The 17871-nt window shown below is 40.0% G+C and overlaps 2 protein-coding genes across 2 annotated transcripts in view; both read left to right on the top strand.

Moving 5' to 3' along the window:
• Positions 1 to 2864: 2864 nt before the first annotated feature.
• Positions 2865 to 17871, top strand: part of SLC41A2 (solute carrier family 41 member 2) — a 206358-nt gene continuing 191351 nt past the window's right edge. The window contains exon 1 of the mRNA XM_057486450.1: positions 2865 to 2884. The gene's annotated coding sequence lies outside the window, so the exon portion shown is untranslated. The remainder of the gene's footprint in view (positions 2885 to 17871) is intronic.
• Positions 14425 to 17871, top strand: part of ALDH1L2 (aldehyde dehydrogenase 1 family member L2) — a 45993-nt gene continuing 42546 nt past the window's right edge. Inside the window, exon 1 of the mRNA XM_036891193.2 lies at positions 14425 to 14605. Within this exon, the coding sequence (XP_036747088.2) occupies positions 14558 to 14605 (48 nt within the window). The 5' untranslated portion in view covers positions 14425 to 14557. The remainder of the gene's footprint in view (positions 14606 to 17871) is intronic.

Below are 17871 nucleotides of genomic sequence, written 5' to 3' on the forward strand. Positions count from 1 at the left end.
GGGGGCCAATCTTACAGTAGTTGTCTACCTCTAGACTGCACTCTTTCCTCAGGCGATGACATCTAAGAGTATCATTTGAGAGCCTGGAATATTTACTGGACCCTCCTAGGCAGGGTTTGAACTCTAATTTCTTGGTTGAAAAGTCTGCTTTGCTTTTTCAGTCATTTTCTGCTTGGTTTGATAGCCTCTCATCCCATGTACCTTAAGAATCAGCAAATACCTCAACCTCAAAGAACAAGTGTTGTGAGCTAAGTGTACTTCTGCATCTCCTTCATCTCCAAGATCTTGGCTTCTCAAGTCCTGGCTGCTCAAGAGCCCGTTGTTCTCACTGCCCTCATGATATTACCGAAAATTGTTGGTTTCTCCACCTTTTGGCATCTCCTCCCTGCCTGGCTTTTCAGGTTCTCTCCCCAAGCCAAGTATTTGTAAATGCCAAATTGGAAAGCAGAATGCAATATGTTGGTTCTATTCAGTGAGCTACTTTGTCCTCTAAGGCCTGATTTGTCAAGTCTTGATTAGTGCATCAGCTTTCTGATAGCTTCAGGCAGATCTGCTAGAAACTTTATCTAGATGAACTAGCTGTTCCTGTTATGAGTATTGGCCTGCCAGAAAGGACTATCATAGCTGTAAAGGAAATCTCTTTTTATGTGTTCAGCGTCTGTATGATGTGTACTGATGTCCACTTCTCTGTACTCGATATTTGTTATTTATACTTCCTCTATTTTTTCTTCATCAGTCTCACCAAAAGTAAATCTATTTTATAAGTCTGTTCAAAGCATCAACTTTTAGTTTTGATGATCCTTTTTATTAAGTGTGTTTGGCTCCCAAAGCAACAGATACCAAGAAAGATTAAACACGCAAGAGATTTATTAGGGGAAACAGCAGAGAAGGAGGAGGCCCAGAGAGGCTGGGAGAGCCATCAGGCCGCAATTCAGGTCTGACCCTTTTTGAAGGAGAGAGGAAAGGAAAGTAGGCTAAGGAAGAGCACTAGACTGCCATAAAATTCAAAGAAAATCTTGTAGGCCAGTGGGGAGTCACCCTGTCAGATCACCTAAGGACAGTTGCCTTAGCTTCCCTGCCATTTTTAGTCATTGGCCAGAAGTAACCCCTGGGGTGAAGGACTCAGTGTGGATGTGGAGATGAATTTCAGAGCACAGCAGCTAAAGCCGTTGGTCAGTCATGCTCCCTAGAGCTGAAGTCCTGTCAGTGCACATGCTCACGGTTGCCATCTACTCTAATTTTGGGCCATAGGAAAGCCGTTATGCCGGTGGGAAAAAGACCCAAAAGGAATGCCTGATGCAAAAGCTGGGAGGCTCTCTGCAAGTGAAAGAGGAAGAAGAAAAACCGGAAACAGTTTATTTCAGGTCCCAGATGCCCATTGTTATAATATATCCGTGCAAATTTGTCCCAAGAAATTGTTGTCAAAATTTGTACACTTAAGTAATTCAGCTACAGGAAAAAATAAAATAAATATTAATCTCAAAGTGACATTTGTAGACATAGAAGACATAAATAATTATTTACCAGGGATATATTCCACATAGTATTTGTATTAGATGATCTAGTTGTATCAAGCTTAATTCACTAAACTCAAGATTGAAATTAGTACCAGAATTCAGTCCTTCCTTATATAGGTTCCTGGGCCAATGCTCTCAAGAGTTTGTTTTATCAAAAAATTATTTTCACTTAAACAATAAACAAACAATGATAATACAGGTTTAAGACTGGTTAATTAAAATGAGAATATAACAAAACCATCATTCTTATATACTAATAAAATGGAGTATTCAGCAGAACAAATTTTTGAAAAGAAATAGATATGCATAGTTATGTTTCCAAATAGTCAAAATGGCCATGTGTCAGTTTGAGATAGATAGTCAACCAAACAAGAGAATGGTATAAAAACTCATAACTTCACTCTAAAATCCCTAAAATTGACTTGTGGAAGTAGAAAATTTCTGTTTAAAAAAGTTTATAAATTATATAACTTACAATTTCATAAAATTCTGAATGAATATTCTATCTCAGAGAAGAATAGAACTCTGAGCAATGTATTATATTTGTACAAGGCCCTTGAATGTCACATGTATTAGTCACAAAAGAAAACACTTATCCATGGCAGACTCAGTAAGTAAGATTTCAGTGAAGTGTTCTGTAAACCACTCTTACTATACAAAGCTCAACACACAGTTTTGTGTGGAAATTACTGTGTTTCAACTTGGCACATAAGCTATTATCTGATGTGTGCAATCAGACATTTTCAAAAAGTTGTACAAATCATTATATTTACAAATGTGGCAGAAAGTGAATTCAACAGTCTATGAGCATTCATACTTCATTTACATCTTTAACAAAAAACAGTGGAAAGATTAACACTATAGAAGTGAAAAATACTAGGGCAGCTCTTAAGTAAGCATTGGAGTCACACAAGAGTCACCCAAAGTAGTCAAATATTGTCCCCTCTCAATTCTACTACTAAAAGTGAAACAACATGGAGGCTAATCAAATTCAACTCTAGAGATACAAATCTTTCTGAACCCCACTTATTTATCTGTTTGAAATATGTGATCTATCTTTTAATTTGTGGTCTTAAACTTCTGTTTTACAAAATCCAAAAAGAAGAGAAAAGCAACACAATAAAATTATCTGAAATAAAAATATTAAATGCTTATAAATGAGGAAACCCAAGAATTAAAATCATAAAATTTACTTGGTCTGGAGCCAAAATGGCGGCGTGAGTAGAGCAGCGGAAATCTCCTCCCAAAACCACATATATCTATTAAAATATAACAAAGAAAACTCTTCCTAGAATAAAGACCAGAAGACACAGGACAATATCCAGACCACATCCGCACCTGAGAGAACCCAGCGCCTCGCGAAGGGGGTAAGATACAAGCCCCGGCCCCGCGGGAGCCGAGCGCCCCTCCCCCCAGCTCCTGGCAGGAGAAGAGGAGGCAGAGCGGGAGGGAGACGGAGCCCAGGACTGCCGAACACCCAGCCCCAGCCATCCGGGCCAGAGCGCAGACACAGTGCGTGCATGGGGCCCTGGATGCTAGGGAAACAGGGCAACAAGAATGGTGAGAGGGAACTGGAGGTCTGGTGCCGGAGGACATAAGAAAAGCGAGCGGCCATTTTTTTTTTCTTTTTTTGCTGTTTTGTTTTGGCGAGCGCTTTTTGGAAGTCTTAAACAGATAGGGACCCCAATACTAGGCAAACAGGGCAGCAAGACCGGTGAGCAGATGCCTGAGGCTGGCGCCAGTGAATAAAGAAAAACGAGTGGCCATTTTTTTTTTTTTTTTAATTAAAATTTTTTTTTTTTTTTTGTGGTCGTTTTGTTTTGGCTGGTGCTTTTTAGAAGTCTTAAAGGGGCAGGGTGGGACACTAAATCCAGAGGTAGGGAATCCGGGGATCTCTGGGCACCCTAACCCCCAGAGCTGCAGGGAGCAGGGAGGCCACTTACGGAGATAAATAACCTCCCAGCCGCGCCCCCTCCAACGCGACGCCACCACTTCGGAGTAGCTGCCCGAGCCAGGCCACGCCCACAGCAACAGCGGAGATAAACTCCATAGCAGCCAGGCAGGAAGCAGAAGCCCTGTCTGCGCGCAGCTACCCAGCACAAGCCACTAGAGGTCGCTGTTCTCCCAGGAGAGGAGGGCCACAAACCAACAAGAAGGGAAGTCCTTCCAGCCGTCACTCGTCCCAGTTCTGCAGACTATTCCTATCACCATGAAAAGGCAAAGCTACAGGCAGACAAAGATCACAGAGGCAACACCAGAGAAGGACACAGACCTAACCAGTCTTCCTGACAAAGAATTCAAAATAAAAATCATAAACATGCTAACAGAGAGGCAGAGAAATACGCAAGAGATATGGGTTGAAGTCCGGAAGGAGATCACAGATGCCAGAAAGGAGATTACAGAAATGAAACAAACTCTGGAAGGGTTTATAAGCAGAATGGATAGGATGCAAGAGGCCATTGATGGAATTGAAACCAGAGAACAGGAACACATAGAAGCTGACATAGAGAGAGATAAAAGGATCTCCAGGAATGAAACAATGTTAAGAGAACTGTGTGACCAATCCAAAAGGAACAATATCCGTATTATAGGGGTACCAGAAGACGAAGAGAGAGGAAAAGGGATGAAAAGTATCTTGGAAGAAATAATTACTGAAAACTTCCCCAAACTGGGGGCGGAAATAATCGAACAGACCACGGAAATACACAGAACCCCCAACAGAAAAGATCCAAGGAGGACAACACCAAGACACATAATAATTAAAATGGCAAAGATCAAGGACAAGGAAAGAGTTTTAAAGGCAGCTAGAGAGAAAAAGGTCACCTATAAAGGAAAACCCATCAGGCTAACATCAGACTTCTCAGCAGACACCTTACAGGCCAGAAGAGAATGGCATGATATATTAAATGCAATGAAACAGAAGGGCCTTGAACCAAGGATACTGTATCCAGCACGACTATCATTCAAATATGACGGTGGGATTAAACAATTCCCAGACAAACAAAAGCTGAGGGAATTTACTTCCCACAAACCACCTCTACAGGACATTTTACAGGGACTGCTCTAGATGGGAGGACTCCTAGAAAGAGCACAGAACAAAACACCCAAAATATGAAGAATCGAGGAGGAGGAATAAGAAGGGAGAGAAGAAAAGAATCTCCAGACAGTGTATATAACAGCTCAATAAGCGAGCTAAGTTAGGCAATAAGATACTAAAGAGGCTAACCTTGAACCTTTGGTAACCACGAATTTAAAGCCTGCAATGGCAATAAGTACATATCTTTCAATAGAAACCCTAAATGTTAATGGACTGAATGCACCAATCAAAAGACACAGAGTAATAGGATGGATAAAAAAGCAAGATCCATCTATATGCTGCTTACAAGAAACTCACCTCAAACCCAAAGACATGTACAGACTAAAAGTCAAGGGATGGAAAAACATATTTCAGGTAAACAACAGTGAGAAGAAAGCAGGGGTTGCAGTACTAATATCAGACAAAATAGACTTCAAAACAAAGAAAGTAACAAGAAACAAAGAAGGACACTACATAATGAAAAAGGGCTCAGTCCAACAAGAGGATATAACCATTCTAAATATATATGCACCCAACACAGGAGCCCCAGCATATGTGAAACAAATACGAACAGAACTAAAGGGGGAAATAGACTGCAATGCATTCATTCTAGGAGACTTCAACACACCACTCACCCCAAAGGATAGATCCACCGGGCAGAAAATAAGTAAGGACACGGAAGCACTGAACAACACAGTAGAGCAGATGGACCTAATAGACATCTATAGAACTCTACATCCAAAAGCAACAGGATATACATTCTTCTCAAGTGCACATGGAACATTCTCCAGAATAGACCACATACTAGGCCACAAAAAGAGCCTCAGAAAATTCCAAAAGATTGAAATCCTACCAACCAACTTTTCAGACCACAAAGGCATAAAACTAGAAATAAACTGTACAAAGAAAGCAAAAAGGCTCACAAACACATGGAGGCTTAACAACACGCTCCTAAATAATCAATGGATCAATGACCAAATCAAAATGGAGATCCAGCAATATATGGAAACAAATGACAACAACAACACTAAGCCCCAACTTCTGTGGGACACAGCAAAAGCAGTCTTAAGAGGAAAGTATATAGCAATCCAAGCATATTTAAAAAAGGAAGAGCAATCCCAAATGAATGGTCTAATGTCACAATTATCAAAATTGGAAAAAGAAGAACAAATGAGGCCTAAGGTCAGCAGAGGGAGGGACATAATAAAGATCAGAGAGAAATAAATAAAATTGAGAAGAATAAAACAATAGCAAAAATCAATGAAACCAAAAGCTGGTTCTTCGAGAAAATAAACAAAATAGATAAGCCTCTAGCCAGACTTATTAAGAGGAAAAGAGAGTCAATACAAATCAACAGTATCAGAAATGAGAAAGGAAAAATCACGACGGACCCCACAGAAATACAAAGAATTATTAGAGAATACTATGAAAACCTAAATGCTAACAAGCTGGGAAACCTAGGAGAAATGGACAACTTCCTAGAAAAATACAACCTTCCAAGACTGACCCAGAAAGAAACAGAAGATCTAAACAGACCAAATACCAGCAACGAAATTGAAGCAGTAATAAAAAAAACGACCAAAGAACAAAACCCCCGGGCCAGATGGATTTACCTCGGAATTTTATCAGACACATAGAGAAGACATAATACCCATTCTCCTTAAAGTTTTCCAAAAAATAGAGGAGGAGGGGATACTCCCAAACTCATTCTATGAAGCTAACATCACCCTAATACCAAAACCAGGTAAAGACCCCACCAAAAAAGAAAACTACAGACCAATATCCCTGATGAATGTAGATGCAAAAATACTCAACAAAATATTAGCAAACCGAATTCAAAAATACATCAAAAGGATCATACACCATGACCAAGTGGGATTCATCCCAGGGATGCAAGGATGATACAACATTCGAAAGTCCATCAACATCATCCACCACATCAACAAAAAGAAAGACAAAAACCACATGATCATCTCCATAGATGCTGAAAAAGCATTTGACAAAGTTCAACATCCATTCATGATTAAAACTCTCAGCAAAATGGGAATAGAGGGCAAGTACCTCAACATAATAAAGGCCATCTATGATAAACCCACAGCCAACATTATATTGAACAGCGAGAAGCTGAAAGCATTTCCTCTGAGATCGGGAACTAGACAGGGATGCCCACTCTCCCCACTGTTATTTAACATAGTACTGGAGGTCCTAGCCACGGCAATCAGACAAAACAAAAAAATACAAGGAGTCCAGATAGGTAAAGAAGAAGTTAAACTGTCACTATTTGCAGATGACATGATACTGTACATAAAAATCCCTAAAGACTCCACCCCAAAACTACTAGAACTGATATCGGAATACAGCAAAGTTGCAGGATACAAAATCAACACACAGAAATCTGTGGCTTTCCTATACACTAGCAATGAACCAACAGAATGAGAAATCAGGAAAACAACTCCATTCACAATTGCATCAAAAACAATAAGATACCTAGGAATAAACCTAACCAAAGAAGTGAAAGACTTATACTCTGAAAACTACAAGTCACTCTTAAGAGAAATTAAACGGAACACTAACAGATGGAAACGCATCCCATGCTCGTGGCTAGGAAGAATTAATATCGTCAAAATGGCCATCCTGCCCAAAGCAATATACAGATTTGATGCAAACCCTATGAAACTACCAGCAACATTCTTCAATGAACTGGAACAAATAATTCAAAAATTCATATGGAAACACCAAAGACCCCGAATAGCCAAAGCAATCCTGAGAAAGAAGAATAAAGTAGGGGGTATCTCACTCCCCAACTTCAAGCTCTACTATAAAGCCATAGTAATCAAGACAATTTGGTACTGGCACAAGAACAGAGCCACAGACCAATGGAACAGACTAGAGAATCCAGACATTAACCCAGACATATATGGTCAATTAATATTTGATAAAGGAGCCATGGACATACAATGGCGAAATGACAGTCTCTTCAACAGATGGTGCTGGCAAAACTGGATAGCTACATGTAGGAGAATGAAACTGGACCATTGTCTAACCCCATATACAAAAGTAAACTCAAAATGGATCAAAGACCTGAATGTAAGTCATGAAACCATTAAACTCTTGGAAGAAAACATAGGCAAAAACCTCTTAGACATAAACATGAGTGACCTCTTCTTGAACATATCTCCCCGGGCAAGGAAAACAACAGCAAAAATGAACAAGTGGGACTATATTAAGCTGAAAAGCTTCTGTACAGCAAAAGACACCATCAATAGAACAAAAAGGAACCCTACAGTATGGGAGAATATATTTGAAAATGACACATCCGATAAAGGCTTGACATCCAGAATATATAAAGAGCTCACACGCCTCAACAAACAAAAAACGACTAACCCAATTAAAAAATGGGCAGAGGAACTGAACAGACAGTTCTCCAAAACAGAAATACAGATGGCCAACAGACACATGAAAAGATGCTCCACATCGCTAATTATCAGAGAAATGCAAATTAAAACTACAATGAGGTATCACCTCACACCAGTAAGGATGGCTGCCATCCAAAAGACAAACAACAACAAATGTTGGCGAGGCTGTGGAGAAAGGGGAACCCTCCTATACTGCTGGTGGGAATGTAAATTAGTTCAACCATTGTGGAAAGCAGTATGGAGGTACATCAAAATGCTCAAAACAGACTTACCATTTGACCCAGGAATTGCACTCCTAGGAATTTACCCTAAGAATGCAGCAATCAAGTATGAGAAAGACCAATGCACCCCTATGTTTATCGCAGCACTATTTACAATAGCCAAGCATTGGAAGCAACCTAAATGTCCATAGATAAATGAATGGATAAAAAGATGTCGTATATATACACAATGGAATACTACTCAGCCATAAGAAAAGGGCAAATCCTACCATTTGCAGCAACATGGATGGAGCTGGAGGGTATTATGCTCAGTGAAACAAGCCAAGCAGAGAAAGAGAAATACCAAATGATTTCACTCATCTGTGGAGTATAAGAACAAAGGAAAAACTGAAGGAACAAAACAGCAGCAGAATCACAGAACTCAAGAATGGACTAACAGGTACCAAAGGTAAAGGGACTGGGGAGGATGGGTGGGTAGGGAGGGATAATGGAGGGGAGAAGAAGGGGGGTATTAAGATTAGCATGCAAGGGGGGGTAGGAGAAAGGGGAAGGCTGTACAACACAGAGAAGGCAAGTAGTGATTCTACAACATTTGCTATGCTAATGGACAGTGACTGTAAAGGGGTTTATAGGGGAGACCTGGTATAGGGGAGAGCCTAGTAAACATAATATTCGTCATGTAAGTGTAGATTAATGACACACACACACAAAAAAAAGGCAGTTCCTGTGTGGAGACCTCCAATGAGTTCTACACAAGGGTATAAAGGGCATGTAAAACTGTAGGCAAAGGGTCTGTTTGTGTTTATACAGAGGATCAAAGCCTAATTGGGCTACCCCGAAAATGAACTAAGATACGATATGAAAAAGAACTTCCAACATCAGCACTCTCTGGAAGACTCATGCCAGAATATGATCATCAAAAAACCCCAACAAAGATCCACGCACTGCTACAGCTGTAGATGCACCATCCCACCAGTTCCTGGACTTGCCATGGGAATGAAGGGGGAGATATCTAAGCTGGCCTGTGCATACAGTAAAACAACAAATTTGACTGAATCTATACTGTTGGAACTCAACCAAGAATTAGGAGAAGTGCAAATTGTAGCGCTCCAAAATCTTACAACTACAGACTATTTACTGTTAAATGAACATGTGGGATGTGAACAGCCCCCAGGAATGGGTTGTTTTAATTTGTCTGATTTCTCTCACACTGTTCAAGCTCAGTTGGACAATATCCACCATATCATAGATAAGTTTTCACAAATGCCTAAGGTGCCTAACTGGTTTTCTTGGTTTCACTGGAGATGGCTGGTAATTACAGGTATGCTTTGGTTATGTAACTATACTCCTATTATGTTAATGTGTGTGCGCAATTTAAGTAGTAGCTTAAAACCTATATATGCTGAAGTTACTCTACAAGAAGATATGTCAAAGAAATAATCAATCTTCCCATGTTTTCTGCCGCCTGCTACTTCTATAGCTTTTCTTCTTCCTTCCCAATTACAACCCTTAAATAGAATTCGTGCCTCATATCAAATTTACCGAGTATCATAATTCTTCCAAGTGGTAAAGACACCTCAAGACAAATGCTGGGCATAGAAGCCACAGGGCATAAATATGCAAAGAAGTAAAAAGCTAACCTTTTCAAACAATAAGGCTTCTCTCTCACTTACCAACTTTACATTTCCCTGTATGGCCCCGGAAGATGACTGGTTAGCCAGAGACGGGTAAGATTCCTCAAGGGAGGAACAACCTAAGACAGGCACAGTCGCAGGGGGGCCATCAGGTGAGAAGTTGGGGATCAATAGAGGTGAGGCTTAGAACCTCACCCCCCCCTGTTCTGAGAGAAATCTTCTGCATACGTGGATGTTTTATTGCCCTGGTCTAGCTTGGATTAACACATAGTCTACAGGCACACACCTGATCATCTACATTTGCTCTCTTACAACACTAAACTATGTTTTCTACCTTTATCTTGTATCTACCTACCACTTCAGCATTTTATTAAAAATAATAATAATAAAGAGAGAAATGTGGTATCCACATATAAATCAAGTATAAAAACCAAATGAGTATTCATATTTGAACTGACTGTTTAGAGTTCATAATGCATGAGCAAAACCGAAAGTTTCTGTGATGACTGCCCTTGTACTGTTCACTATGTAACTTATTCATTATGTAAGAATTTGTTCTCCATGTAAGAACTTGATTGTTATCCCTCAGAAGATTGGAGACTGACGAAAATTAGGCTTGGGGTGGATTAATGATTGTGCATTGAGCATTGACTCCCCTATACAGAATTTTATTGTCGTTAACAACCATTTGATCAATAAATATGAGAGATGCCCTCACAAAAAAAAAAAAAAAAAAAAGGACAGACTTCCAATGGTAAAATAAATAAGTAACCAGGATGTAATGTATAGCATAAGGAATATAGTCAAGATATTGTAACAGCTTGGTAGGGTGATAGCTGGAACCTAGAATTATGTATATAAATGTTCTACCACTGTGTTGTACACTTGAAACTAATGTAATGTAATACTGTCCGTCAACTACCCTTCAATAAAAAATAATTATTTAAAAAAAAAAAGAAACTCAGCAAGATGAACCCAGAATTAAAAAAAAAAAAAAATAATAATAATAATAATAATAATAAAGAGAGAAATGTGGTATCCACATATAAATCAAGTATAAAAATCAAATGAATATTCATTTTTGAACGGACTGTTTATAGTTCATAATGCATGAGCAAAACCGAAAGTTTCTGTGATGGCTGCCCTTGTACTGTTCACCATGTAACGTATTCACTATGTAAGAATTTGTTCTCCATGTAAGAACTTGTTTGTTATGCCTCAGAAGATTGGAAACTGACGAAAATTAGGCTTGGGGTGGATCGATGATTGTGCATTGAGCATTGACTCTCCTATACAGAATTTTATTGTTGTTAACAACCATTTGATCAATAAATATGAGAGATGCCCTCACAACAACAACAAAAAAATTAAAAAGTACACACTTCCAATTGTAAAATAAATAAGTAACCGGGATGTAATGTATAGCATAAGGAATATAGTCAAAATATTGTAACAACTTGGTATGGTGATAGCTGGTACCAAGAATTATCATGTATATAAATGTTGAATCACTGTGTTGTACACCTGAAACTAATGTAATGTAATAGTGTGTGTCAACTACATTTTGTCAAAACAGCAAAAAAAGAAAAAAAAAAAATGGCCGCTCGCTTTTCTTATGTCCTCCGGCACCAGACCTCCAGTTCCCTCTCACCATTCTTGTTGCCCTGTTTCCCTAGCATCCAGGGCCCCATGCACGCACTGTGTCTGCGCTCTGGCCCGGATGGCTGGGGCTGGGTGTTCAGCAGTCCTGGGCTCCGTCTCCCTCCCGCTCTGCCTCCTCTTCTCCTGCCAGGAGCTGGGGGGAGGGGCGCTCGTCTCTTGCCGAGCCGGGGCTTGTATCTTACCCCCTTTACAAGGCGCTGTGTTCTCGCAGGTGTGGATGTGGTCTGGATGTTTTCCTGTGTCCTCTGGTCTTTGTTCTAGGAAGAGTTGTCTTTGTTATATTTTAATAGATATATGTGGTTTTGGGAGGAGATTTCCGCTGCTCTGCTCACGCCGCCATCTTGGCTCCGCCTCCATGTTCAAGAGATTTTTGCCTATGTTTTCATCTAAAAGTTTAATGGTTTCATGACTTACATTCAGGTCTTTGATCCATTTCAAATTTACTTTTGTGTATGGGGTTAGACAATAATCCAGTTTCATTCTCTTGCATGTAGCTGTCCAGTTTTGCCTACACCAGCTGTTGAAGAGACTGTCATTTCGCCATTGTATATCCATGGCTCCTTTATTGTATATTAATTGACCATTTATGCTTGGGTTTATATCTGGGCTCTCTAGATACTATTCTGATTTATTTTTTAAATGGCTTTTTTCAACTATATTCTCAAGAAAGCTGTATACCCCAAACCATTCATCTTAGATGAGGATAACACTTTCAACTTTGCTTCATCAGCTTTCTCTAGACTAGTCACTTTTTCTCTCATTTCCTTCTCAGCAAAAATGTCTTGGGAATGTTTGCATAACTCTTCTTAGAGGTTTGTTTTTTAAGCTATTTGACAGTATTTGTCTTTTAATTAAAGCATCTAATCTGTTTACATTTACTGCAATTACTGGTATATTTAGGCTTAAATCTAATACTTTACTAATTTCCTTCTATTTTTCCCACCTATTCCATGTTTTTTTCTCTCCTCTCTTGCCTCCTTTTGAATGATTTTTAAAAATTAATCTATTATCTTGATAGTTCTACATTCTATTAACTTAGTAGTTATACATTGTATTACTATTCTTTTAGTGGCTGGGCTAGAGGGCATAATATGCATCCTTCACTTATTAAAATCTAACATAAATTAGTACTTTATGTACTTTATTATTTCTAAGACAATGCTGTGACCTTAGAACTTTCTGTCTTCTCTCCCTGAAAATAATATGCTATTGTTGTCATGTATTTTAATGATACATTTGAAATTCATAAAACATTATTAGAATTGTTTCAAACAATTATTATTAAACTTGCCCTCATGTTTACCCTTTCTATTGCTCTTCATTCCTTTATCTCTAAACTTCCATCTGGGATTATTTTCTTTCTACCTAATAACATTCCATTCCTCCAAGCCCTCCAAACATATACAACAATTTTCTATTGTTTGTATATTTTCATATATATGTGTGTATATATATATACACACACACATACATAAGATTTTATTACTGTTCATATGGCCAATGTTCATTTAATTTGCTCACACATTGGCCTTTATTTGTTGGTTTTCATTCCTGCCTGCATTTCTAGGCTTCCATGTGGATAGTTTTCCTCCTGCCTGTAGGCTATGCTTTAATATTCCCTTTATTGTGTGTCTGCTGATGACAAATTGTCTCAAGGTTCTGTTTCTAAAAATGACTTCATCTCCATTTTTTGCTTGGTATAAAAATCTAGATTGGCAAGATTTTTCTCTTTGTCAAACTCTAATTACATTTGACCTAACCTCCAATTATCAAGAGAACTACACTTTTGGTTCTCTCAGAAAACAGTCTTAGCCATCATGAATATTCCAGTATATGTAGGTGGACATAAACTCTACATTTTCTAAAGTTGGGAGTTGGAGAATATAACTGTGGATCCCCTACTCAAGAAAACCACACTCCTTGCCCAACCCTCCCAGTATACAAAGATCAGAACAAATAAAATTATTAATATTTGGAAGTTTAGAAATTACAAAATGTAGTCAGGGAAGTGGGTTGAATTGGCAAGGGGCAGATCATAAAGCAAAAAATCCTGGATGTTTGCTGCAATTGTTCAACCTTTAAGGATGGCTTTTTCTTTCCTTACATTCTTAAACACCATTCACTCTCTCTTCCAACAAGTACTTTTTAAGTCCTGATAAATTGGACAAGGACTAAGCCTGGAAGGAGCTTCCAGTAGAGAAGACGACAGGTACACAAATACCATTAATAGACTGAAATGCCACAAGACATGCATAGACAAAAGTCCTTCCCAGTTCAGAGGAATGAAAGATTAGGGGAATAAAGATGTTAAGGGAGGAAAGAATTAGGAAAAATGCCTCTAGGAGGCAGCATTTAAGTTGTATGTACCTTTAAGATAAGAAGGAGTTTGGTCATGCCAAAATGGTAACCAGAACAAGCGACAAAAGTTTCTGGAAAGCATTGTCCAGGAAGGAAGGAATCTACAAGTACTGCTGTTAGGCTGAACTATACACGTGCAAAAGAGCAGCAAGAGTAAGAGTAAATGCCTGCCCACGGCCTTGAATGCCAAGCTAAGGAGTTCTTAAGCATCCTTCTGGGTCTTTGCACACCTGTTGCCTTCTTAAGCCTGTGTATGGGCATGCCTTGGGGTGTCAGATTCACCATTAATAAGGCAGATCCCTGTGCACCTCAGAGGGAATGAGTAAAGTAGAAGATCCCACAGCTAGGAAGTAACCTGGGGCATAACTGGAACCCATACAGCTGCGAGAAGCCGTCCCTCCCGCTGGGCACCGGCGCACCGGCGCCGCACCAGGCGCCGCACCCACGAGCCCGGCGGCTCCAGGCGGTGGGCGCAAGCCCCGCCCAGTCGCACGGGATTGGTCGCCGGAGCCCGGCCAGCTGAAGGGGCGGGTCCGTGGGCCCGTCGCGGACCTGCAGAGACCGTGAGCAGCTAGCCAGGCCTCTGGGGCTTGGAGGCTGCAGGCCGCTCCAGGGCTGAGCCCAGCCTGTCTTCCTCGCCACGGCGCAGCCGGCGCGAGCGCTCCTTTCCAGCATGCTGTGGCGGGGCAGCCAGGCGCTCCGGCGCTTCTCCACCGGCCGGGTGAGTCTGTCCCGGCTCTCACCCGGGGCTGGTTTCCAGACCCTAGGGAGGGCGGGCCAGGCGGCGGGGCTGGGGCTGGGCAGCGATGTTTGAACTTTGCTAAAAGTCAAGACAGCGTTTTAAAAACTGGGACACTGCAGAGAAGGGCCCAGGAGGTTCCTGGACGTGGCTTGTCAAATGAGCCATTGTCTTCTACGGGGAGGGGATGTGACATCTGAAAGTCTAAAGTCTGGCTGGGATTGACAGGGTAAGAACAGTCACTTGGCGAGAGCGGGCATAGTCGGCTTCCTTTCCTTTTTCCTTTCAATCGTGAGATCCCTGGTCACGAGATGGAGCCAAGGTGCAGGACCGAGCGCGTCTTCAGGAGGAGAGTTGTATCAGGTCAGCAGGGTCCTCCTTCGAGGAGTGAGCGCTCGCGACTGTCTTGCAGAGCCCATTCAGATAATGGCACTCAGAGCTGTTGGCTGCAAGCTCATCATTGCTGAGCTCTAGGCGCCAAGATTTGTAGGATTCGGTCACTGGCTGCCGAAGCCGCCACGCTACAACATGACTAAACTGTAGCGCAAGAACCAAGCCCTGGCCCAGCTCCAACGCCTTGGAATTGCATCAGCTCTTCCAGAAATGGAACAAGAGCGGACACGTTGCATGTGGCGCTGCCTTCAGCACTTCGGGGGCCTCGGGAAAGATACCTCCCTGCACTTACGCAGATTCTAAGCTGTTTAAGGAAGGGGAAAAAAAGTCATCCTATATACATTATTTCTTTTATGGGAAGTGCAGGCTTGCTGTGTTATAAAAGAATTTGCTTTTCCATTCCTTTTCTCTGCCAAAGCCATATGTGCATGTATACATATTCAGATGCAAAAAACTTGGAGACAGAAGTCTTGAGTAGCACCAAGAACTGGCCCAAAGTTGCATGAATGGAACAGCTTTTGTGCCTCAGACAGCCCCAAATAATGAGAATTCCCTTTACCCTATATGTTCAGTTCTAGCTATTTGGAAAATATTCACCTTTTTAAAAAACAAAGAAAAAGAAACCTGCTCTCATAGAACTTTTGCTTGCTTTCCTAAGCAGTGCTCTGGACTCCTCCTCAGCTTTCTCCTTTTACATGGCACATGATAATCTGGGTTGGGTGGCACAGAAAGCAAGGGGCTTGTGTCTAACCATTTTTTGGCATCCTCTCTCAACACCTTTCATTGAATTGTCTCTTTTGGAAGGAAGTCTTGAAGAATGAAAAGTTTACAATAGTGGGGTTTACATAAGATTTACATAATAAAAGGTGAACGTCCCAGGTGGCAAGTGGTATATACAAAAACATGAATATGGAGAAGCACCGGGCATGGTCAGGAGCCAAGGACCTGAGTCTGTACCCAGGAATACATGTGGAAGATTAATGACACAAGGCTGGGAAGAAGGCAGGTTCTTCAATGTCCAAAAGGAAGACATGGAATGCTAAGTGAAGAATTTGGGATATTTTACTCGAAAGAAAGTGGGAATCCATCCTTCAGACCATGTTCTATAAGAATTGTTCAGAATCAAACATGGCTGATGGGAGCATAGGATAGCATAGCTGCTTTGGAAAATTTTGGCAGTTTGTTTTAAAGTTACACATATATCTATGGATAACTCAGCAGTTGAACTCCTATGTACTTACCCAAAAGAAATGGAAACTTATGTTCATGGGTACACCTATTCATGAATGTTTATAGAGGCTTTATTCTTAATTAACAAAAACTGGAAACAAGTGTCCTTGAGCTGGTGGCAGGATAAACATACTGTAGTATATCTATCCGTACAATGGAATCCTACTCAGAAAAAGAAAAATAAAAAGAGTGAACTACTGAGACACAACATGGATGAAACTGAAATATGTACATTAAGTGGAAGAAGACAGATTCAAAGAGGTGTGTATTATATGATCCTGTTTATCTGACATGTTGGAAAGAGTAAAACTATAGTGATAGAAAACAGATCAGTGGTTATCAGGACTGGAGGTAGTGGGAAGGATTGACTGCAAAAGGATCACTATTTGGGGTGGTGATGGAACCATTCTTTATTCTGATTATAGCAATGGTTACATGACTCTACTTTTTAAGACTCTCAGAACTGTACACAGAAAAGGGTGTGTTTTATTTTACTGTATGTAAATTATACCTTCATCTTTAAAAAATGAAAAAAAAAATCACACAGCACTTTTGAGTTTGATATTAAAGCAGAATGAAAGAACTTTTGAGTTTGGTATTAAAACAGAATGAAAGAAGAATGGGAAAAAAGAAAAAAAATCTCTCAGAACCTGGCAAAAACTGCAGGGAAAATTAGTATGAAATACTTCCTCATAGAATTAATTTTTCCATTCTGTGTCTTAAAGAAATGGACTTAGAAATATTTAAGGATCTCAGCGTAGTGATATGGCCAGATCTTTTAAACTAGTGCAACTATATGTAGCAATAAAACCTTTTGTCAGTTAGTTATTATTGTCCGACTCCAATATTTTGCCTGGCTCACTGCTTCTTAAATTCTCCCCATGGTGGGAGTTATTCAGCCTTCATATTTATTTGGCATTCTGTTATTTAGCTTCTGCCAGTGTCTGGGACAAGTCTGGCTGGTGATTCTGGGTTCATAGCTTAGTTCTTTATAATCCATTTCAAGAGGTTGGATCCTTTCCTGCTTCATGGAACCGAGTACTGGCTTTATACTCTAGTTTTAGCAACCAGGTCTTAACCTATTTTCTCATTGCCTGCCCCCCTGCTTTGGTCTCTAGTTTGTTTTTAGGACCTCCACATTCAACTTCAAACCACATTGAATTGTGTATTAAGTATTTAGGATTTTGTCTAAATTCTGAGAAATAATAATATTAATAATAATAATACAAAGTATTGATATAGCACCTAGTATGTGCCAGGCACTGTTATAAATGCTTTACATATATAGTTATTTAATCACTATTACATCTCAGTGAGGTAGGTACTATTATTATGCCCATTTTACAGATATGGAAAATGAGACCCAGAGATGTTAAATAACTTTTTCAGAGTCTCAAAGCCAAGAAGGATAAAACAATAAACAAGAAATAAGTAGTCTCTGCCTTCTGTGTTCAAAGATTAGTGGGACAAATGATTAAGCTTATGTTTAGGTAAAGAATAATAACAGACAATAAAGCAAAAAGGAAATACAAATAGACAAAAAATATGAAAAGACACTCAACCAAACTAGTAATTAGGGAAATACAAATTAGAACAAGATATAATTTTTCACTCATCAGATTGGC

Source organism: Manis pentadactyla, chromosome 10 (genome assembly GCF_030020395.1).
Source record: "Manis pentadactyla isolate mManPen7 chromosome 10, mManPen7.hap1, whole genome shotgun sequence".
Classification (NCBI taxonomy): Eukaryota; Metazoa; Chordata; class Mammalia; order Pholidota; family Manidae; genus Manis; species Manis pentadactyla.